The sequence below is a fragment of the Chironomus tepperi genome, unplaced genomic scaffold (genome assembly GCF_022539635.2).
Source record: "Chironomus tepperi strain 1889 unplaced genomic scaffold, CSIRO-AGI_Ctep_v1 contig_412, whole genome shotgun sequence".
NCBI classification, from domain to species: Eukaryota; Metazoa; Arthropoda; class Insecta; order Diptera; family Chironomidae; genus Chironomus; species Chironomus tepperi.
This window is the reverse complement of record NW_027226534.1, coordinates 633,421-658,435: the sequence shown is the minus strand read 5'-3', so window position 1 is coordinate 658,435 and position 25,015 is coordinate 633,421. Positions and strand designations below refer to the sequence as shown.

General features: G+C 33.3%; 4 protein-coding genes across 5 annotated transcripts; all 4 read left to right on the top strand.

The window, feature by feature from the left end:
- The first annotated feature begins 399 nt into the window (after positions 1–399).
- Positions 400–23,188, top strand: LOC139097082 (zinc finger protein 260-like). Of its 2 annotated transcripts, XM_070648848.1 has the most exons (5): positions 19,579–19,783; positions 19,847–19,887; positions 19,960–20,824; positions 21,074–21,504; positions 22,047–23,188. In XM_070648848.1, the coding sequence occupies exons 3-5, from the start codon at positions 20,046–20,048 to the stop codon at positions 22,469–22,471; spliced, it is 1,635 nt and encodes a 544-aa protein (XP_070504949.1). In that variant the 5' UTR covers positions 19,579–19,783; positions 19,847–19,887; positions 19,960–20,045; the 3' UTR covers positions 22,472–23,188. The 2 variants fall into 2 exon arrangements, with proteins under 2 accessions (XP_070504950.1, XP_070504949.1); XM_070648849.1 differs by lacking the exons at positions 19,579–19,783; positions 19,847–19,887 and adding an exon at positions 400–419 and having other exon boundaries at positions 20,138–20,824.
- LOC139097049 (zinc finger protein draculin-like) lies at positions 4,525–6,571 on the top strand. The gene is made up of 3 exons (XM_070648809.1): positions 4,525–5,742; positions 5,932–6,026; positions 6,088–6,571. Exons 1-3 carry the CDS (start codon positions 4,610–4,612, stop codon positions 6,492–6,494), a joined length of 1,635 nt encoding a protein of 544 aa, XP_070504910.1. The 5' UTR covers positions 4,525–4,609; the 3' UTR covers positions 6,495–6,571.
- On the top strand, positions 8,210–10,730 carry LOC139097001 (maltase A3-like). Its single transcript, XM_070648760.1, has 4 exons — positions 8,210–9,097; positions 9,158–9,362; positions 9,876–9,998; positions 10,055–10,730. Exons 1-4 carry the CDS (start codon positions 8,232–8,234, stop codon positions 10,682–10,684), a joined length of 1,824 nt encoding a protein of 607 aa, XP_070504861.1. The 5' UTR covers positions 8,210–8,231; the 3' UTR covers positions 10,685–10,730.
- Positions 11,055–13,485, top strand: LOC139097009 (maltase A3-like). The gene is made up of 4 exons (XM_070648771.1): positions 11,055–11,944; positions 12,278–12,482; positions 12,541–12,663; positions 12,800–13,485. Exons 1-4 carry the CDS (start codon positions 11,076–11,078, stop codon positions 13,427–13,429), a joined length of 1,827 nt encoding a protein of 608 aa, XP_070504872.1. The 5' UTR covers positions 11,055–11,075; the 3' UTR covers positions 13,430–13,485.
- Positions 23,189–25,015: the final 1,827 nt, after the last annotated feature.

The window sequence follows — 25,015 nt, the reverse complement described above, 5'->3', positions numbered from 1 at the left end:
GCAGATCTCGCCTGTCACAGGTGATGGCCTGTCGACCTGTCATAGGTGGACTGTTTCTGTTGACCTGTCACACCTGGTATTGCAACTCAGTTTTAAAGGAGCTTTATCATTGTTACTTTTTATTCTTGTTTAGTTTTTGAAGTTCCTGGTTCGGAGTCCGAGGAGGTTGATTAAATTTAAAAGTGCATCAAATTGAATTTATAATTTCATATTTAAAATAAGATTTTGAGGGAAAAATACAATTTTATCTTAATTAATTGCAATTTCTCAAGCTTTTTTCAAATGATCGATAAAAAAGTATAATTTATTTATTTTATTAATTAAATTCTAATTTTGGATAAGGTTTTTACTAAAATTTTAAATGCTTACGCAAATGCACATCATGAAGGTTACAAATAGATGAAAAAAGCGAGCTTGTTGTAGCAAATTTTATGCAGCTTTCTGTAGATTATCGTCAGTTGAGTAGTTTGTTTGCAAAAATAAAGATAAATGACCTATGAAATCAAAAACTGAATATAAGTGACTGAATGTGACAGATTGGGACCAAAAATTACAAATGTTACTAACTTTGTCGCCTGAGTTACGCTTGTTCGCCGAATTTGAAATCTAATACTGTCAACAAGCATTATCCGGGTTAAAATAAGTTACAATACCAATTGAAAGCAAAAGCAATTGAGAGACATTTTATGACTAATTTCACTCACCTCATCCTCATCTCAATTGACATACATCCATTTTAAAACAACAAGCAATTATTAATATTTACATTTATTTATTTTCATTTTACAAAGTGATTCTTAATGTACTCGATTTAAAAACCTTATTTACTTATCAACAACAGGAAGTATTTTGGCCGGAATATCTACTAGAAAGTTATTTCAGCACATGCTGATGGACCTCTTAAAGGTTCACCGGGTATTTGATTGCTCTTTGTGAAACTTGGGATTTTAAAGGTTGTTATAGGGAGCACTGCTGTTCCTACATATGTCAGCAATCCCTGTTAGGCTTGATGAAATTGAATGATACAACTTTCCAGCGAGTTTTTTCACCTTAAATAATAATTAAAATTTAGTTATGGGTACATTTACAGTCTACAGCCTTTTTCGTAGAGGCTGGTCTCCATAAAGACTTGGTAACTCTAGATAAAATAAGAGATTAAATTGAAACTCACTTTTAATTTCATCTTGGAAGACTATACACGATTAAGGTAAATATAGAATAATAATATTCATTTTTTCTCACGCTTTTTATACTGAAAATTATTTTTATTATTTCTTATCTTTGAACTATATTAGCAAGTTATGATGGGCAATAGTCATCAATCTAATGAGTCTTGTGCAGTGTTGGTAATCTGTTGATACGAAAAAAGCTTAAAATAGCAAAAGTACCAAACAAGAAACCAAACCCGAATAGCACAAATCGTTTGATCGATCAAAAATCAGTTACTAACCCGGCATGACTCTAATTTGATGTAGAATCTGGTTTCAATTTCGCAAAATTCTACAGTCTTGCTGATTTGTCAGATTTTGGGCATTTTTATAAAAATTCTTAAGAACGAGACTTGGAATTCTTGAGATTTTTGTAGACCAAGACTTCGAAGAATTTCCATGAAGTCTCAGTCTCGGTCTACACACTTGTTCTATTTCTTTTAAACAAATCATATGATGAACTAAATTACTTAGTCTTAATTGGCAAACGACCAGAACTTTTTACATGTATTTAACATTTTTTAACAATTGGCAATTAAAACAATTACATTTTTCAAAACTAAATTAAAATGAATTAAAATAAACTGTCACAAATTGAAGATTTGACGCATGTCCCTTAAACGTGTTTAAGTGTCAAAGGAATTAAATGTTTTAGTTAATTAAGTGATAAAGTTTAAATTAATCGTATTTTTTTAGAAGAACTAAAGTTATTAACTAAATTAAAAAAAGCTTTAAGATACTTTTCATTGATTGAATTCTTTCACTTACATACTGACATTAAAGAATCTATTGTCCTTTTATATACATGCAATCCAGGAATCCTTTCTTCTTTCTCGAAATCTCATACCATGCATCAAACTCATGTATTCTTTTACTTATTTCTATTTATTGGAAGTGACGATTTTCCTGAATTATTTAATGTTTATACATCAGATACCATGCTGATCAAACAAGAAAAATTTGAAACAAAAGGAGCAATTGAATTTCTGTTTAATTCAATTAGTATTTCATATTTGCAAAAATAATTCATAAACTTCTAAAGATGTTATTTATAGATGAGCTCAATTAAATATTTTATTAAAATTGCGTACGGATGAAGAAGTCGACTCGAATTTTGTATTGAAATATCGACTTAATTTCATATAAGATATGAGTCGACTTGGAGATTTGCATTACAAAAGTGTAACTGACAAATTCCTTAACAAATGTACATTGGTCTCAATTTAAAAGACGACCAATGTTAACAGGAGTCCGGGAGTTGGACTCCACTGAACTCAAAATGGATTCTTAATTCCAACTTCAACATAGCCCGAATCCACTAGAGTAAGAACATCATTTTAGTCGGACTGCCTTAAAATTGGGCTTTTAAATTATATCAATCAAGACAGATCAATTGTGATCCATGACCTCCCACAGGAATCGCCTGAAGTGGCTCTATCGCTGGCTTCCACTTGCCAATTTCTGATACCAAGTGCAATACTATTTCTATCGACAGCTTCCTTCCAAGAGTTCTTTGGGCGTTCACGGGCTCTTTTAAATGATATCCTGCCAAGTCTGCAAACAACTTTGCATATGAACTGCCACTTATATGTATTCCACATAAACTGTTTGTGAGCTTATAAAGCCGGATGATAAAGTAACAAATCATTTTTAAACCAAAACCTAAGACATATCAATGTGAAATTATTAAGTTAAATTGTCGTCAACTAATTCAAATTAAGAAGTTAGAGAAAAAATTACAAAAGTCCTCGTGTTATTGATCGAGGGACTTAAGCGCATTTTTGTCCCAGCGATCAGTAATTGATTAATAAGTCACTTCCAGACTTCAAAAACAAGATCCAGTAGCATTCAGGTCACTTTCAGACCTAAAAACCAAGATCCAGTAAGATCCATATACAACTTCCACTAATTTAAGAACTTCATCATTTAACGGTTTTTCATAATTCAAACCTCATAACGGTCAAAAAAAAATTCAAACATTGTTAAGTAAACACTGTAAAAACATCGAAAAACATTGAACACTGTAAAACAATGAAAAAACGTGTTGTTGTTTTATATGAAAATGAAAAATTGTTAATTATAGCATTTATGCGTTGATTTGAAACTTTTAAATGCCCGGCGCCGCAATAACTTTATGGAACTGATCTTTTAAAACCATTCCGAGCTCTCTACGATGTCTAGATAAAAAGTTTTTATCGTCAGCCGAACAGCCGAACAAAGTGATTTATTAAGCTACCTTTTTGAAAAAAATTTCAAAAATGCGCTAAAAATGTTAATGAGCGAAGGTTGCCGTTGAATTGTCGACGTCATTTATCGATCATCAATAATATTAATTAATACTGAAATTCGCAATACTCATAATGGATTAAAATTATTGTTTGTGAATGAAAGAAAAAAGAGATGTAAACAAAATTGACATTGAAAATGATTTTTTTGCATGTGTCAAGAAGCTCAATGAATTTTTGAGTGCTCTTGTATGTTCAAAATGTCAACACTTTTATGAATTTTTTGCATTTTATTTCGAATTCAGTTGGTGGAATCAATTGTTTGTGGTATCAAAAGTTTTGGTCCAATACTGACCAAAATACCGGGTTTAATCAGAAATTCAATCCGAATCATCAGCTGATGTAGCAAAATCATAAAGTGCTGTAAATTTCCTTTAAAACAAAATGAATTTATGATTTTCTCCACAGCATCTTAGAAGTGTGATTGATGATCTTTAAATGTTCAATAAAACATTAAAATATTAATTGTAAGTAAAGATGACGTCTTTGAAGAGATTCATTCTAAAACTGCTGATTAATCGTTGCTAAGTATCAATAGATAACGTGTTCAATCCACGTGTTAATAGTTGCAGCTATGAAAATGTCAAAGAAGCAAAGTAGAGTGGATAATACAAAGTTGTGTAATTCGTGCCTGAATCTAGCTATATCGCTTTGCACTACGTACCTAATGTTACTATTGTTACCATATATAATAACACAAAATTAAGCCAAAATGTCAAGCCTCATGAGTTCGCTCATTTAGATGAGTATGCACACTGACTGTTCTTCTAATCCAATGCGATTGCCATTTAAATCCACAATCTCACTATGAAGTTTACACTGCAATTGCAAAGTCAACATTGATCAAATGGATTTAGGTCTACTATAATGGCCTGAGAGGTCTAAAGGATGACATTAGTAACTGTTAGACTAGGGACGATAGATTAAAAACTGAACTAAACATGCACATAGAACACCAATTTCGATCATCAATCCTAACGGTTTTTAAAATTTCAAATCTCCCGACTAACAATTTTCTCTGCAAGGGCTTTGTTTACATCTTAAAAAGTTTCCCAATTCAGTCCTAACAAAAAAATATAAAATTTATCTTTTAGCTTCAAATTTGCCCTCCAAATAATGGAAGTGGACGAGGACTTCCTCGAAAATCACCAGCAAAAATGCCGCTGTTGCTTCAAGTCATTCAATCTCGCCGATGAATCCAAAACAATCACAAAAGTCATTGAAACTCAATTTTTTGAGTTGACTCAATTGAGACTCAAATCATCAGTCAAAAAATACTCTCAGAGAGTATGCGGGACATGCTGTAAAGAACTCGATGAATTTTCCAAAATAAGATCTAATTTTCTAACAAAGCAGACAAAACTTTACGAATTTGTGAATGGAAAAGGAACCAGAAGGTCCAAAAGATTTGCAATTGATGCAGAAAATCCAGTAAAAATTGAAATAAAACAGGAACGAGATGACTTTGTGGATGAAAATTGCATAATTATTGAGCCAACGATTAAGACTGAAAGGATTGAGGATGTCAATGACTTTGAGCCACTTGACCACCTTTATGAATCCGATGAACATGTAAAGTTAGAGAAATCAGACAGTGAATCCTCAACGGGTCCATTTGATGAGTTTTTTAGCTCAAAATCACCAAAACAAAAGAAAAAGAAAAAGTCAAAGACAAAGTCTGAGAAAAAGACAGTCACATGGCATCACTGCTCATATTGTGACAAAAAGTTTTATACCGAATTAACCCTCCAAGTTCATATCGACTCATATCATTTTAATTTTAAGAACTTCCAATGTGATAAATGTGATTTCAAGACCCACACGCCAAGCTTACTAAAAGGTCACATAGCACGCGTCCATGACCGAACTTTGATCGTCAAAAGTGCAAAAGATTCTCCAAAAACATCATGTCCGGTTTGCGGTCTTCTCGTCCAAAAAGTATCAGCTCATATAAGAAATGTCCATACGCGACCGAAGAACTGCTTTTGTGACATTTGTGGATTTGGAATTTTCAATCTTAATCGATTACGACGGCACATGTACAAGCATTTATCAAAGGAAACTAAGCATGACTTGAGTTCTTATACATGTGATTTGTGTGGTGCTCACTTGCATAGCAAAAATTCAATAAAATCTCATTTAAAGAACATTCACATGCAAGTTGGTGATCAGGAGTATAAATGCTTTTGTGGTAAGAGCTATCGAGCTGAGTCATATCTGAAAATACATCAAAAGTCTCATGAAAAGACGTGAGTATAGATTTAAGTAAAATTGTGTCAATAGTCGTGTGTAACGTACGATTATTGTAACTTTGAATCAAAATGTCTCAACAGTCGTGTGTAAAGTACGATTTTTGTATGATTGGGTCAAAATGTCTCAATAGTCGTGTGCAACGTACGATTAGCTTTATTAACAATTTTCTTCCCCATACCATTCAGAGCTAAGCATCAATGCCGTCAATGTGATAAAAGATTCATGAACTTATCTCAACTGAAGATTCATATGGAGATCCATGAGAGGAAAGGTCGTAAAGGTAAGTCCAAAACCTATCAAATCCATCCAAAACTCAAAATATAATCCATAAAATTCTCTAGATTATTCATGCGAAGTCTGTGGTGGCATGTACGGTAGCATGAATCTCCTCATGCGACATAAAATATTTCACACAGAACCAAAGCACTCGTGTCAATATTGTGGTAAAAAGTTCCATCGACCATGTCTCGTTGATCGACATGTAAAGCGTCAACATGAAGTTGAGGAAAATCCATGCCAATTTTGTGGTAAAATGTTGAACATTTTGTCAATGACGCGGCATGTCAAGGAGTTTCATAGTGGACTACCGAGGTTGAATTGTCCCATACCTGGCTGTAATGGTACGTACTTAAGGAGATTTCATTTAAAGGATCACTTGCAGAGATCACACAAGGACTACATAAACTGTCTGACTGAACAGGAGAGAAATGCATTGGACGAGAAGATTAATCAAATGAACTTGATTTGATGGTAAAAATGTGAAGATTGTAAAAAGTATTTAAAATATTTGTCATTAATTTAGGAATTTTTAAACAATTTAGTCAATAAATGGAACAAAATTTGTGAAAAAATTGATGTGATTGTGTTGTTTAATGGCAGATTGAACCTTATAACCCTAAAAAAACCCTTAAATTGGTTGAAAAATTGCCTAAAATGGCAAATGGTCCCCTAAAAATAGCAGATAATCTCCTTAAATAAAAGATTGTTCCCTAAAATGGCAGACAGTCCAATATATTTCCAGAATATCGCCTAAAATGGTTGTTGATCCCGAAAACTGACAGATGATCTCCTAAATTGGCTGATAATCCCCTAAAGTTGCACAAAAATAACCCTAAAAATAGATGATCCTCTAAATTGACAGATGGTCCATTAAAATGGCTGTTAATCTCCTGAAATGGTAGAATGTCTCCTTGCATGTCAGATTGTCCCAAAAAATGCAAATAGTCACTTTAAAATGGCAGATTTTATACTCCAAACGGCATATAGGTCACCCCATATAGCTCCATAATCATAAATGATCCCCTAAACGTGTAGATCGTTCGCTAAAATAACATATTACTCACTAAATTCACTGATAACCCAACAAAGTATTCAAAACTCAACAACAAATGATAAAATTTCCACCCAAAATTCACATTAATCCCTTACAAGTCAATCAAATTAAATCTAAAATCACTCTTTAATGACTCATACAAGGTCACACGATTCAACAGAATGACTTTAATCTTATCAATTAAATTTTATATTAAGCCTTAAAACTAGGGTTTCTGGAAGCGGTTTTCAAAAAACCGCAAAACCGCACTTTTTGACCTTAAAATGCGGTTTTTAAAAAACCGCGGTTTTGAATGAAAAAACCGCAGTTTTAGAACTTTGTATGAAAATCCATTTAAATCCATAAAATTTAAAATTTTGTAGATAAATTCGAAAATTAATAAAAAATTTCTATTAACTTGTAAAGCTGGACTAAAATCTTGCAAACTGGTTAAAACAGCTTTAATTTTAAAAGTTATGTTCAATTTTCGAAATTTAAATTTTTTCAAAAAATTTCATACATTTGTATGAAAATTGAAAACCGCAAAAAACCGCAAAACTGCGGTTTTTGAAATTTTGAAAAACCGCAAAACCGCGGTTTTGGAAAAACGCGGTTTTTCAGAAACCCTACTTAAAACTTGAGAATGTTGATGAATTGTGGCAAAAGCTGAACAAATAGGCGGCGTTGGTATAATCAGATAAAGTTAAATCAAGGGATGGAAACCTGTTAAGAGTGGTCTGATGCCAAAGATGAAAATAAGACTCTAAATTGGCATGTAACACATAGTTTCAGATCTTTCATCTTTATTTGTACATAAAATGGTATACAACGTATAGTTTAAGCTATTTTTTGCTAAAATGAGTCCAAAGTGGTGTAAAATGTACGGTTTAGCTTATTTTGCTTAAAATAAATTAAAATAGTGCGCAACAAACGGTTTGAGTTGATATCAATTTCGGAGTGTCAAATATAATATACAGCATGCTACTTTTGGTCATTCTCTTCCAAAATCTATTAATACAGAAACCAAAATCATGTCTAAATCAACTATTAAGTCATCACACCTTGAAACTCGTCTCATATCACATCAATTGATCAATAAAGTAATCACTTGACATGTGTTTCTCACCAAATGATTTTAGTAGTAAAGCGGCAGTCAACCCGACAAGTGTTGCAATGAAATTGTTACTGATTTTCATCGCAATTGTTCATCTGACATCATCAGCTGATTCAGATTGGTATAGAACTGCAAGTTTCTATCAAATTTATCCACAAACATTTAAAGATGGCGGTGGTGGAAGTCGGGAAGGTTTTGGAACATTTGCAGGAATAAAGCAGAAACTTGATTATATAAAGGATCTTGGAATTGACTGCATTTGGTTGACTCCAATTTTTGAGTCAAGTTTTAATGCTTTCGGATATGACATAACAAATTATGAGGAAATTGATTCACGTTATGGAACCAAGCAAGATTTTAGTGACTTAATTAAAGCTATTCGTGAAAAAGGAATGAAAATTATTGTCGATTTTGTACCCAACCATTGTGGATATGAGCATGAGTTCTTTAAAGCTGCCTTAAATGGAAATAAGACGTACGACAATTGGTTCGTATGGGGACGCGGAACAGGCGTAAATGAGACAAATCCACCATCAAATTGGCAAAGAATTGGTGGACCAGTCAGCAGTGGATGGAATCGACACATTAATGGAATTGAAATAGCAAGAAAAGAGTATTTCTATGCTCAATTCTACTGGAACATGCCTGACTTTAACTTCCGAGAATATGAAGTTAGACAATATTTTGAAAAATTCCTCCGAACATGGCTTGACTTTGGACTTGATGGATTTAGAGTTGATGCTATTTCACATGGATATGAGAAAGCAACATCTTATGGATCTTTTCCTGATGAGCCAGTCAATGAAGGAGTAACAGATCCTAATGATTTTGGATTTTTAGATCATATCTATACTCAAGATCAGCCAGAGTTGTTTGACTTGATCTACAGATGGAGGGAAATTTTAAATGAATATAATGAAACTCGGTAAGTTGACATGTCATGTGCTATGTCCTGCAATATTCATAAATTGTTATTATATTCCAGCATTATGATGACAGAAAGCTACTCAGCACCAAAAACAATTATGAAGTTCTACCGAAGTGCTGATGGACGTAAAGAAGGTGCACATCTTCCATTCAATTTTGAATTTATTAGATCCATCAGACGTGATTCAAAGGCTGCAGATTTTGTGAATGTTGTGACAAATTGGTTTAATTTGCTACCAGAAGGCGAGGTTACCAACTGGGCGGTAAGTGTTGGGATTGAATGGGATATGTAAAGTCATGTGAACTAGATAGTGATAAGGGTAGTAACAAGTCAACCGCTATAACAGTTTTGTCTAAGCTTGTTAGAATTGGATTCCTTTAAGAGCCTTTCAACGGTATATCATTGGTAATGCAGTAGAAAGGGTCATCCAGAAAATTTATAATTTATATATGACACTTTGTTATATTGTCGAGTAAGCCTCTATAGCTTAGTAATAGGTGCTGCCAAAAATTGCAGAGCATAGCCTTTAGTCTCCCTCGTGATCCGATTTTCAGAAATATTCCTTAAAATCAATTAAATTGCCGATTGGGTAAGAGCAATAAAATCATTACGTTAACAAGCTATTAAATTTTATCAATGATGATAAAAAATAACAAAATAGTCGGCTTAACCTGTTTACTTGCAAACTGTTCAAGTGTCCAAATGTCATAAAATATCAAAACATGTGTAAAGATAAGAAAATTGAACTTGAGTTATTTAATCGTTGCACTTTTAGATTGGCAATCATGATCAATCCAGAGTTGCTACACGTTTTGGAGAAGAACGAGTTGACATCTTCAACACCTTGGTTACGATGCTGCCTGGAACATCTGTGACTTATTATGGCGAGGAAATTGGGGTAAATTTTAAAAATTTTGAATTTTTTCAAATTTCAATGATGTTGATTCATCTTAGATGGAAGATTCCTGCGTCTTCTATGACCAAAACCACAATAATCCCGGCTTCCGATGCACAGATTTAGTACGACCTGTCACAGATGCAAAGTATAGAACACCTATGCAATGGGACAACTCAACAAATGGTGGATTTACAAATTCCTCAAGACCATGGCTGCCAATTGGCGACAAATACGCAACAGTCAATGTTGCAGCACAAACTGGAGTTCCCGGAAGTCACTTGGAAATCTATCGATCACTTCAGAAGATGCGCAAACACAACGCAATAAGAAATTCAAATTTGAAAAATTTCAAAATTGTCACATTGACGGAAAATTCATTTGGATTTAAAAGAGAAGTTGAGGATGTAAAGCAGGAAAGTGTTTTGGTGCTGATTAATTATGGAGAAAGAAATGAGTCAGTGACACTTGATAAATTGGAACTGTTTGGATCACCAAAGGAAGTTTCATTGAAAATTGTTGGACGAACATCTGCACTTAAAATTGATTCAAAAATGTCAATAAATGGGACATTTGTATTGGCTCCATATGAGTCAATTGTTGCTATTTACAATCATGGAATGGCTGCTGTTGTCAGTAATATGTTGTTGATTGCCATGATTTTGGGTTTAATGTATTTTAATTTATAAGATCTTTTAAGAATTCAATAAAATTTATTTGAAAAGTTCCATCAAATTTTGTTTGCATTTAGCCATTAATAACTACCATAAAGACTTACTTTCACGAATCAAATTAATGTTTTTAAATCTTATCTCATGCAAGTACCGAGAAATTATTTATCGTCTCATATTTGAGGGAATGTGTTAGCCACACTTTTTGGTAATAATTATAATCACAAATCTAATCAAAAGTTACAAGTGCTTCTGTACCTAGGGGTGTAACCAGTAGTAGCCAATTCACATAGATAGCCCGTGCCTTCATTCCCCCCTGACTAAAACACTGACTTTCCCACACGTATTATTTCAAAATCTTATCCACTCTTTAGTCATTAAGTGTCACTCAATCTGTACAGCAGTAAAAATGAAATTTTTGTTAATTTTCATTGCAATTTTTCATCTGTCATGGTCAGCTGACCTTGACTGGTACAAGACAGCAAGTTTTTATCAAGTTTATCCACAAAGCTTTTATGATGGAGGCGGTGGAAGTCGTCAAGGATTCGGTACTTTCGAGGGCATCAAGAAGAAACTTGATTACATAAAGGATCTTGGAATTGATTGCATTTGGTTGACTCCAATATTTGAGTCAACTTATGAAGCACTTGGATATGACATAACAAATTATGAGGAAGTTGACAGTCGCTACGGAACGGAAAAAGGATTTGAAGATTTGGTCAAGGCAATTCACGAAAAAGGCATGAAAGTCATTGTCGATTATGTACCGAATCATTGTGGTGTTGAGCATGAATTTTTCAAAGCATCTGTCGCTAAAAATGCGACTTACGACAACTGGTTTGTATGGGCCAACGGAACTGGTCCAAACGGTGCAACACCACCTTCAAATTGGCAACATATTGGAGGTCCACCATACAGTGCATGGAATCGTCATTTAAATGGTGTTGAAATTGACAGGAAAGAATATTATTATGCACAATTTTTCTGGGGCATGCCTGACTTTAATTTCCGTGAGCCTGCAGTAAGGAAATATTTTGAAGATTTTCTCAGAAATTGGTTGTCATTTGGACTTGATGGATTCAGAATTGACGCAGTCTCGCATGGATATGAGTTTGTATATCCCAACGGAACCTATCCAGATGAACCAATCAAGCCAGGAGTAACAGATCCAAACGATTTTGGATATTTGGATCATATTTACACTCAGGATCAGCCAGAGTTGTTTGAGCTGGTTTATCGATGGAGGGAAATTTTAGATGAATTTAATGATACTGCACGGTAAGGTCATATATAGCAAGGGGAGGCAGGCAGGTTGAGGAATAAGAATGAAGTTAACTTGAATAAAAACCAAAATTTTGGGAGGTTTTTGGGATTTTTGTCTCAAAAAAACTAGAAAATTTAAGAATTTACTTCTGACAGTGAAGTAGGGAAGTTTAAAACAATGGAAGGCAGCCTCTGTACTGCGGCATAAGCTATTCTACGGCTAAGGTGTGCCGCGATGCAAAAAAGGTTGTCTACCACTGTTTTAGAGGTTAACCACCTTCCCTGGACTCACCTTTGCCTACTTGACTGAATACAAATTTAAATTCACCAATTTTCTCCCTTTTCCAGCATCATGATGACTGAAAGCTACTCAGGACCTGAGGTAATCATGAAATATTACCGAAGTGCTGATGGAAAGAAGAAAGGTGCACAGCTTCCATTTAATTTTGCACTAATTGATAAAATTCGAAGTGACTCGAAAGCTCAAGACTTTGTTGATGTTATAAATAATTGGTTTAAATTATTGCCGGATGGAGAAGTCACTAATTGGGCTGTAAGTAACTAATTATGAAATTTTGAACTATTTTTGTCAATTTTTACTGTATTTGCAGATTGGTAATCATGATCAATCCAGAGTTGCTACACGTTTTGGTGTTGAACGAGTTGAGATTTTCAATACTTTAGTTACAATGCTTCCTGGAACATCTGTGACTTATTATGGAGAGGAAATTGGGGTAAGTTATTAATGTTAATTTGAAGGGTACGTTCATTGTGATTAGAGGGATCTCCTGTTGACGAAACTTCTCAAAATTGAGCCACTATTAATTATTCAGCTGTAAATTAAGATAAAATCCATTTATTGATCCTCAGATGGAAGACGCATGTGTTTTCTACAATGCCAATCGCAACCTTCCGGGTCATCGATGCAACGCAACCTACACACCAACAACTCGAGCCAGAGTACGTTCACCAATGCAATGGGACAATACAACCAACGGTGGATTTTCAAACAATGAACCATGGCTACCAGTTGGTGAAAAATACGCAATAGTCAATGTTGCAGCACAAACTGGAGTTCCCGGAAGTCACTTGGAAATCTATCGATCATTGCAAAAGATGCGCAAACATAACGCAATAAAAACTTCAAATTTGAAAGATTTCAAAATTGTCACAATGACGGAAAATTCATTTGGATTTAAAAGAGAAGTTGAGGATGTAAAGCAGGAAAGTGTTTTGGTGTTGATTAATTATGGAGATAGAAATGAGTCAGTGACACTTGACAAATTGGAACTTTTTGGATCACCAAAGGAAGTTTCATTGAAAATTGTTGGACGAAAATCGGAACTTAAAATTGATTCAAAAATGGCAATCGATAAGGCAGTTGTGTTGGCTCCATATGAGTCAATTGTTGCAACTTATAATCATGGAATAAGTGCTGTTGTTATCAGTAATATGTTGTTGATTACCATGATTTTGGCATTGATGAATTTCAATTTGTAAGATTTTTGTTTTTTAGTTGAATTAAAATGTTCAATAAATAGGAAAATTGAAGGACATTTTGGAGTCATTCACTTATTGCGGGGTATTTACACACTCTTAGGGGGAGGTGAGGGAGGGCACGTGACGCTCTTCCATATTAAGTGAACAAACCCTTAAATAGTTGTATTTTTTTAAATAACATCTAATTTCAAGCTATTCATATTTTCTAGTTAACTTTTTTTATTGTCAGCCTTTGTTTATGGCATTGTTGATGCATAGCTTCAAATTAATCGCTTTCCGTGATCAAAATTTTCAAATGACAAAGTCTTGTTTATGGTCATTAATGCATGCAATTCATGTAAAATGAATTCTTTTTAGCTTTTTATGAAAATGAATTTTTTTGGAAACAAAAGGATAAATTTATTTAAAAATCGTGAAAATTTTTGTAATTTTTAAACCGTGAGAATTTAAAATTATTGTAAACCAAACAATTTAATTTCATTATTTTTGAGTATTTTGTTCACAATTTAATGACTTGAATTTCACTAAAAAGTAGTTTTTTGTTGATAGTTTCGGCAAAGATCAAAGTTTTCACAGTTGGTTTAAACAGCTCCTTGGGGACAGCCAGCTTATTTATCTGGATAATTTGAAGTTTAGGGCTTCTGAATTACATTTTTTGAGTCAAATTTGTGTTTTTAAACGACTTTAATGGTTTAAATACCGAGAGAATACATAACTTCGTAGAGAATCCTGGATTTCTGCAGGGACACACATTTCGGAAGAGGACGTTGACTGAAGATGAGGTAATAAGCGGCAAAAAATGACATTTGCAAATTCTAATTTATTTTGCAAAAATAAAAATCAAATGGAAAGTGAAAAAATTTTTAAAAATAAACTTAATAAAATAATCAATAGAACTTCCGTCAGAATCAATCGATTTTTAATTAAAATTAGACATCAATCCATCAAATTAACTCATTTCCGTCATATCAATTTCATTATTATCATGAATATTTAATAATCAATAATTGAATTATTGTCCATTTGGTCAAAAATTCCTCATTTGTCGTTCTGCATTTGATCCGCAATGTTCAAGGAATTATTAAAAGCTGAAAATATTTTTGAATCGTCAAAATTTTTAATTTTTTTAAATAAATTTTCATTTTTATTATTTATATCGATAGGAAAAAATTCACATGGAAAATTCACAGCAAAAACCAAACTTCGTGATTTTATAATTTTCATAATTTTTATAATTTTTGGAATATTTTCAATAATTAACTCATTTACATCGGAATCTAATATTGACACGACAAGGTCAATAGTGTCACAAATAGCTATTTATGTTAAAATACGAATACAATTACTTCAGACAGTCATAGCGACTGCAGTGGCTTTTGTGAATAGAAAGCATTATTTTGAAATTTTGAGAAAATTTCATGCAATTGATTTGAAGGTTAGTTAAATAAAATCTTAGTTGCATACCCTTTTGTTGCAATTATTCGTAGTTTAACACCCCTTTTGAGATGCAATTTCGTAGTTTAACATCCCTTTTGTGACGCAAATTTGTATTTTCACACCTTTTATATTACACATAATTTATATTTTCACACCCTTTTTGTGACACTAAATTCGTATTTTTACACCCCTATATGATACAAATTTGAAGTTTAACAACCCTTTTGTGATGAAAATTCGACGTTTTGCTTTCTTTTATTACACTAACTCGTAGCTTTATACCCCTTATGCTTTGCAAATTTATAGTTTCATATCCCTTTTGTGACACAAATTCATAGTTTCACACCTCTTTTGTAACTAAATTAAAATTTTACCAATTAAAAAAATTGCATTTATTCCTCTTTCAGCTTCTCTCATTCGGAGTCGTTCGAAACTACAGCCAAGATCTCAAATTTACAATAGTATTCATTGCATCAACATTCGCAATTTTTGACGTAATCTCATTAACAGGATTGCTTCCAATTCAGCTGTTAAATGTTCCTAATTTACTTTTATTCAAAAATCCATTTTTCGTGCTTTCATTTCACATTTCGGCAGTTACCAATTTGACATTCATAATGTTCATGATGACAACAAATTCGAGAGTTCAACAAACCTTGAAGATTGTCAAGACTACAAAGGAACTGTGCTGTAAAGATTTAAAATTAGTAATGAAGATTTATTCAAATTTTTACGACATTTCAAATTTGTGCAACGAATTTTTCTCACAAAACATTTTAATTGGATTTGCTGAGTATTTCCTGCAGGGAATTATTGTCGCTTTTACAGCATATGAAGCTATTTTTGTGAGACCAACTTTCAACTACTTTATGCTCCTGTTCAGTGCCTTGACTTATTTCATCTCTAGTTCCATTAATTATCTCCTACTTTTGAAAACTTCATCAAATTTGAAGTCAAATGGAAACAAAATTTGGAGGGAAATCAACAAAAGGAAAAATTTGGACAAAAATACTCAAAAAATGTGTGAAATTTCAATTTTGCAGATGAGATCGCAGGAACTGGAAGCAGAATGTAAAATATTCTCATTCGATTGGAAAATTTTATTTCTGATTTTTACTGGAGTTATTTCATATTTGACGATTATGATACAATTTGACATTAGTGTCGGCAATTTCCGGTAATTTTTGTGCATTTATTTTAAGCTTAATAATAAATATAGCTGTAAATTGAACAAATTGTAATCTTATTTTGTCTACATAATCAATAAAATAGTCCTGAGCAGCACATTATGTCCAGTAGGGTATCGCTAAGTTGAATTAAGCTAAGTTTTGAAATTTTAAGAAAATTTCATGCAATTGATTTGAAGGTTTGTAGAAATTAAGTCTTAGCTTCATACCCTTTTGTGACAATCAGGCGTAGTTCAATACCCCTTTTGTGATGCAAATTCCAAGTCTTAGTCGTATTAATGGTAATATTCGAAGCTACCCTAATAGTACCATTACTGCTGATTTTGACCCATTTTAACAGGAACCAAAGTGGTTCATTGCACTGTGCTACTCGGGATTATAACATTAATATAAAATGCTTTTTACACGCGTTCAACGTTTTTTTGACAAATTTATTGGCACCATTAATTTGTCACGATAAAAGCAATTATTTCCTTATTTTTAAGAATTTAATTACTTTGCCTCATTTTAATTTAATATCCGATTTCAGAACAACGAAATTTGCTCTTTTTATAAGGAAATAAAATTTTTAAATGTTACCAAATGAATAAGATTAAACTTGCATGGAACATTTAGCGACTGTCTACATGCAACATTTTAGACGTCTTTCTTCGTCTGGGTCAGCTCTTGTCCTTTCTTATCTATTCGTCTTGATGAAACTCAAATTCATACTAATTATTTTGTATTTCTATAATGCTTCCTGAGTGATCTTTTCATCTTGCTTAATTACTTACTTCGCTGGCCTTACAGATCAATTGTGATCAATGACCTCCCATAGATGTCGCTTCAAATTAGCTCTGTTGCCACTTACCACTTTTCGATTCTAAGTGCAATGCTTTCTAATTCGACAGTTTCTGTTCATGAATTCTTTGGCTGCTCACTTAATTTTTTGTAAGTTTTAAGCAGTCACAGTTAAAAAAAGCGGAAGAAGTGTAATTCCAAAAGCTGAAAATTATGCTAAGCGGAGTTTGGTCTATCGACGAGATTTTCCATAAGATATGTAAATACATGTTTAAGTTGGCATTCTTAAAGTTTCCTGATACCCAGGGTTAGTGTTTTCAATACCGGTATTGCTTTGTATGAAATACCGGTATTCAATACCGGTATTACATACATTTTGATACCGGTATTGAAAACCCTACCCAGGGTTGTTAAAAGCAGAATCTGGTGTGTTTTGAAAATATGTCACATGCAAAAATGTGTTGATATATGTGGAAAATGTGTGAATATCCACAAATATCCACACATATTCAAACCTATCCACACATTTTCCCTGCGCACACATGAAATATGTGACATATATGTACACATTCAGTAAAACAGAATATGTTGTAACAACCCTGCCGATGCCGATGATTTACCTTTTTTATTGCTTAACTAATTTTTAAAAACACTTCCGAATGGCACAAATCGGTTAACCGATCAAAATTTCTGCCTCAGGTCGGTGTGACTCTATCTTGGTTCTAGATTCCGTTTAAAATCCGGTAACTTGCTAAAGTCATTTCGGCTTGTTAATGGATTAGCTGACTTGTGTTATTCGGGACTAGTTTTCAATGAGATAACAAACTGTAAAATAAAAACTTTAAGCCAAGGATGACTTTGGTATAATTTTCAACAGCTAAATTTTATAGACTTTCGTTTAGGTTTTCATTTCTTTAAAGTTCAGTTCTCAATGACATAAATGCTTCAATCACGATTTTGTAAATCTATTTTATTTCATTTTGAAACTCGATTTATTTCTTCGTGATTCGTGCAATTTCATTTAAATTTCCTGGTAAAGGACACATGAAAATTTACCCTATAAATACTCAACTACAAGCTATAGTTGGCCAGTCATTAATTAACATTCTTAAACATCAAAAGTAATTCTTTGAAGCAACAAAAACCAAAAAAATGTCGACAATCTTCTATTTGACAATTTTATTAGTCTTGTGCTTATGCCATACCGTATTATGTGGCGGTGGATCATTCTACAGCTCAGATTTATTAGGCTCATCGCAAGGCACAATTGGAATGGCAAGACCAAGTCCAACAGAACCACTAAGCTCTGATTCAGGATTACCTTCACCTTAATTGATTGACTTGATCATGACTGTATATTAAAATATTGTAAATTCAGACAAAATCGATCGTTAACATTTGAAATAAATTAAGTTTTTGAAAAATATTCACTGTGTTGACTTTATTATTGATAAGTAGGTCAAATTGGCTCGGTGGTGGAATGGTACTTCGGTACCTAATTTTAGTAATATTGATTCAACAATCTTGGACTCGAGACTCTGCAGAAGTAATTCAAATTGGTCCTTTTTCGAACCATAAGAAGTAGAAACGCAGCTTACAGCCTAACTTTGTAGAATTCTTTAAACAACCATTAGTCACAAATCACCATATCGCTGCTCTAGATTTCAATGATTTGAATAGATTAACTTATCCTTTAATAAAAAGATCAGATATAGTTACAAGCCATACAATGTAGTCACGAAGACACCGCTTTAACGCGAGGTTGCTCTGTTTTTATCTCATTTTTATGGCAAGAAATAAAATATTCGCTGAGTCGTGCTGTCTCTTAGTCATTTTTTAGTCATTTCGTGTGTGACTAAATATAAATTAACGAGGGATAGTTTGCAGAATTACCACAAAGGGTTTTGTTTGAAATTTTTTTCAAAATTGTAAATGAAATAAAAAGTTAACAAAAGGTAAGTTAGAAAACAATTGTAATTTTACTTTCATTCGACGACAATATGGAGTTCAACGAATCGTGCCATGCCTAAGGCTAGAATAGCTATGGCATTAGGTCACGTTTTTAGTCATTTCTATGTCATATGCAGTCTGGATGATACTTTATTAGTGAAATATGTTCCAGATTCTATCAATTATTTAGTGGATATTTGTAAAGCATCGATCGACCTGAGACGGTAGTATACTATAGAAACCAATACCCTAGCAGGCCAAGAGATCGTTTTAGGTATAATAGTGGTCTTTCTGTACCATGAAAGCATGTTATTTTCCTGTTAGGAATTTCTAAACATCAAGATCCAGGTCACTTCCAGATCTAAAAACCATGATCCAGTAAGATCCAGGTCACTTCCAGACCTACAATACAAGATCCAGTAGGTTTATCGAAAAAATATGCAATAAAAATAAATTTTTCTCATAACGGTTTTTTGGGATTCAAACTTTCTAACGGTTTTGCAAGTTTAAAAATTTTCCCGCCAAAAGTTGTTTTCCTTTTTGTACTGAAATCAAAAATTCATTAATTATAGTATTTATGCGTTGATTTGAAAGTTTTAAATTTCCGGAGCCTAACTTAATGGAATTGATCTTTTAAAACCATTCCGAGCTCTCTACGATGCTATATACAAAATTTCAAAAAAGTCGATTTTTTCCGTTAACAAAATAATTCAAAAAACAAATTTCTCCATTCGCAGCCAACTTCACTTCTATTATGAACATTTAGAAATTTCTGAACACACTCATTAAATGAGAACATAAACAAAAGTTTTGGGAGAGTTTTATTTAAAATTAATATTATTTATCAGTTTTGAAATGATTTTAAAGGAAATGTTGAGTGTTTGTGTTGACAAAGTTGTGAGAAAACATTGACAAACTTAATAAAATTAAAGAATTTCCCATCAAATAACAAAGAAGCCAGAAAAGTTCAATAATTGGAATTTATAGGAGAAAAAAATTTGTAAGAAATTTCACTAATTTTATTAAAATTGATGATTAAAATGAGGAATTTCTTCAATTTCAGGATTAGGGAATCAAATATACATTGCTCTTTATAGATATTAGGTAAGAGATGCCTATATGATGTGGTGATTGACTAAAATAACACAAATTTTGGTTACTCAATTCTAATTTTAGGTCAACTGTGACAATTTACTACAGAACATCAATAGTTAAGCCCTGAAAGTCTGCAACAACTGAAAAATTGAGCTTCAATCTTAATCATGTCAGAGCCACGAATCCTACCAACCAGAAAACGTCGAATCCCGTCCCGCTACTCAAACTCAAATCAAACGGAATTCTTCTTCAATACAAGTATTAAGCAAGAACCAGAATTTCATGACGATACAAAAGAGGAAATTATAGGAATTTTTGGTACTGTCGATGACTGTTACTGTCGTGTATGCTTTAAAATATTCTCGGTTGACGACAGTCGGAATGAAATTGACATGGGAACAATGTCAATGTTGCGTGAAATTTTACAGCTAGGATTGAAATTGTCGAATGGATCGCAGTGGATTTGTGGATCATGCAGCACAAAACTCAACTCATTTTGGACATTCAAATATGACGTGATTGATAAGCAAGCAAAATTCTCACAATTGGTGCTGAAAAATTTACATCGTGATGTGGAGGAGATCCAGAATCTAAATAACAGTTTGAATATAAGTGACGTCCAAGCGGATGTACTTGTTAAATCGGAACCAGAATTTACAGCACCAGATTTTAGTGAGGACACATCAGATGTTCCTAGAAAGAGGATTAAGACAAGTAGAGTAACACCAAAAAAATATAAAAAACATAAAGCTCCTCAGACATGCGAAATTTGCGGAAAGGTAGCACTAAACCTATTGAATCATAAAATTAAGAAGCATGGACTCAAGTATCTATTTGAATGTAATTACTGCACATTCTCAAGTTATGAGAAGAAGAAACTACAATTGCACATCCATGATTCTCATATTAAGCCTAAGAAGAAGGCTGACCCTGACCAGCATGAGTCGTAAGTATTTAAATTAGTTAATAGTCAAGCTAAGTGCACCACTATTGAGCATTTGATTATTATCAGTCCAAAAGTCGTGCAGATCACATCATTTATGATCATTTTGTCAAAAGTTGATCAATAGTCATGTAGATCACACCACTATTGACCATTTCACATTGAGGTTTCTATTAATGACTATTAGTGTCATAAATTGACCAATAGTCGTGTAAATTGTACCACTTTTAACCATTTATCTTCTCTTTACAGCCAAGTCTGTCCGCACTGTGCCAAACAAGTTCGTCATCTTGACGAGCACATCGCTAACATCCATTGCGGTGAACGTAACTACTTTTGTGATCTCTGTCCATTTTCATCGTACCGTAAGAAGCCAATAGAACAGCATATGATGAATGTTCATCTACCAAAGTCTGTCAAGTGCTCGCTATGTGACTTTATAACAATCAATATGGACAGATTGAGGAAGCACATAAGGAATCAGCATGAAGAACGAGAAAGAACTACGGAATATATGTGTAATGTTCCTGAATGTAATAAGATATTTAGGAACAAATTTAATCTACAATGTCATGTTAAGAGATGTCATGAAGGGGAAGTGAAGTTTTTGTGTGACTCGCCAGGATGTAATAAGTCATTCTTCTCCAGGAGTGAGCAGAGGATTCATTATGAAAATTCTCATGGTAAGTTGTCGTGTCTATAGTCGTAGAGCGTACGATTCTTGGTTGTCAAAGCTGTGTCAAAAGTCGTATAACGTACAATTATTGTGATTAATATCATAATTGTGTCAAAAATCGTGTAGAGTACGATTCTTGTGATTAAGGTCATAATTGCGTCAAAAGTCGTGTGGAACGTACGATTCTTGTGATTAGGATGAAATTTGTGTCTGAAGTCGTGTAGAACGTACAATTCTTGTGTTTAATTGCATAATTGTCTCAAAAGTCGTGTGGAACATACGTTCATTCTAACATAATTGTGTAAAGTCGTGTAATGCGATTTTATATTTAAATTTCATACTTTAGTCTAAAATAGTGTATAACATGCGACTTTTGACACAATTTAATGTATCTGAAAGGAAGAAAAAATCTATTTTCACAATTTCCATTCAAATTCACTAATCAGGTCAATCGATCCTTTTTTTGGCAATCCATACCTTATTCCATAATCCTTTCCAAATCTTGCTGCATAATCCAATAACTTACACAACATCTCACATCATTCACAGGTCCAAAAACAGTCGTGTGTGAAGAATGCGGAAATTCCTTCTCATCAGCCGCAATGCTCCGTAAGCATAGCTCACTACATCGAGAATATCAACATCTATGTACATTTCCAAATTGTGGTCTCAAATATCGAACAGCAACTCAACTCAAAAATCACGTCAATCGAATTCATTTGGAACGTCGCGAGTATGAATGCAAAGAATGCACTTCAGCATTTTATACAATGAGAGATCTTGACCGTCATATTATATCGAAACATTTGGGTATCAAATTTGTTTGTGAAGTGCCAGGATGTAATTCGACACTGTCACGAAGGGATGCATATTTGAGTCATTTGAAGAGTCACAGTGGTTTGACTGAGGACGAAAGACGAGAGTTGATATCCAAGTTGAATGAATTTTGTATGCAGTTGAATTTGAAGAGATAGTGAGGGGTTAGAGGAAGTGGAGGGGTAGATGAGTGAAGGGTTGGGAGGTTGATGATGTGAATCGGGCTGGATTTTTTGGTGGATTTAACTTTATAATGGCATAATTCTCGAGCTGTATCCTGTATAGCATCAGGCGGTAAATCAATTCAATATCCTGCACCAGGTCGGTTTGACCAGAAATAGAGGACGTTTTGGGATTATTGTCTTCAAAAGCCACAAGACATTGGGAATTTTTGTTCAAATACAGGAAGGTATTTGACACCATTGGATACACTCCAGGTTCCAAAACATGAAAGTATCCATTTTTAAACATGAGTGAATTGTTGGAAGGGTTTTGATCCCGATCAGGCTGAAATTATGTAAATTACTAATTCAACTCAGTAGTGCAACTACTTTGAAGGTTGATTCACCCAAGTGGTCTGAAATTCATCACGTAATAAGCACCAAACACAGCCAAAACATCTATTACGTAATAAAAATCACTTCATCAACATAATGCGTAATTATCCAAACTATAAACATACAAATTCCCCTCGAAGATGAAAACACTTAAACTGTAAGAAACTAATACACGCGTAATAATAGACAACATACATCCCATCCTTTTATATGCTAGATTTTCATTTTCTTTTTTATTTCTTTGTTTCAGTTTTTAAAAAAATAAAAATATTAAGAATTTCACTTAAATTAATTAATAAAATAAATTGTTAAACTTAACTCAACTTAATTTATTAATTATACAAATAATTTGAACAATTTATCCACAGTAACTGTAACTTATCATAGTCAGCACTAATCTAATCCAACATCAATTTCCGCCCTCCGTCGCCGCTGAGATTCAACAAAATTTTTAAAATAAATTTCATATGAATATTCTTGGAACCACGCGAGTGAGAATGTAAAGGCAAATGATGAGGCAAACAAGCTGACTGCCGTAATTGCCTTCATCTCTTTTAAGTGTCCGGGTGATCGGTTGCCTCAATTATCCAAAATTATTTGTCTACTTCTTCCTCAATTTGACTCTTTTTTTTTGTCGTGACTTGACGAGTTCAATTTAATTTAACGAATTACAAAAGAAGTGACTGTGACTACTCGAAGTTCCGAAGTGCAACTGAAAAAGATTCTCAAAAAATATTAAATAACAAATAGAACTAACACATACAGGCACACAGTCACTTGAATATGTGAGTGAAAATGCACAAATATTCTTGCATCGACCTGAATTTTCATTCAATTTACACATTTGATGCATGTGCATGTGCCTGACCTAGAGATTATTATTACGGAAGCATTGTTCGTGACATTGAAAATTGCGAGGGAAACTAAAGCTTAGACGACTGCGCAAAATAGGAGGTGGAGGGATTGGGGTTTAAAGTTTGGGTTTAGTGGATGATGGTCAAGGTTCTGGAGGAATCGATTTCTTTAAAATGCATGGGAAATCAATGAAAACTTTAGACTTACCATTGGAATGTTGTAAACTTTTATAGCCTCACTGTCAATTTTGAAAAGCCTTGAGACAATTTGAATGAATTTTGAATTTAAATTAAGGAATAAATTTGATGACAAATTTTAAAAAGCAATGATTGCTAGGTTCCATTTCTTTGATTACTTTAATTTGGCTTTTAACAAAAATTAAGATTCAAAATTGATGAACCTAAAACGGTTTTACTTACTTCTCTGTCCATACAGATCAATTACGATCCAAGGCCACCCTCAGATGGCACTTAAAGCTGGCTCTATCGCTGGCTTCCGTCTACAAATTACTAATACTTTATGCAATACTGTCTCTATCAACACCTTCCTTAACGGCTTTATTCTCTTGAATAGCACAAGTTGGTTAATCGATCCAAATTCCGGCACTTAGGCTTGGTACCGGAAACGGCTTGAATTCCGATTTTTGATCGTGCTATTAGAATTCGATAAACGACTCTTTTTTACTATTTTGAGTCTTAATATTGTAAAAACTAGTTAAAATACGTAAATTACGTGCAAAAAAGTGCAAAAAATAATTGAAATTCCGAAAAAAATATTTTCAGTCCTGGGATTGAACTTGGACGAAAATGGTCAAAATTTGTCAAAAAATTCCGCAATTTGTATGGAATTTTTGACTTCTTGAAAAACTACATTTTGAGGCTTTGTCGGGACACAGCAGCAAGGGTGAAAAGTACAGCAGTGTCCCGGCAAAAATACAGCAGATGGCCGCCCTATTTACCATTCACATAATTCATCCCTTTTTCTACAACGTCATTTACTCTTTCATCGGATGACATAAAAGCGATGAAAAATGCTTTCACATTTGTCACGCTTGAGAGCTTTGAACTAGTTTTTTTTCTTTCTTTTCGGATGCTGAATGAAAAATGAAAATGCACACGAATGCAGAAGCGGATGAATAACTAAGAAATGACAAAATGATTCAAAATCGGAGGGCATAAAGGAAAGGTTAATTAATTTTATTTCTCATGGTTTAATCGACAAATAATGACAAGCAGTAGTGAACAATTCAATTGTGTATAATTATGAGAATGTAAGTCTCGAGGTTGTGAT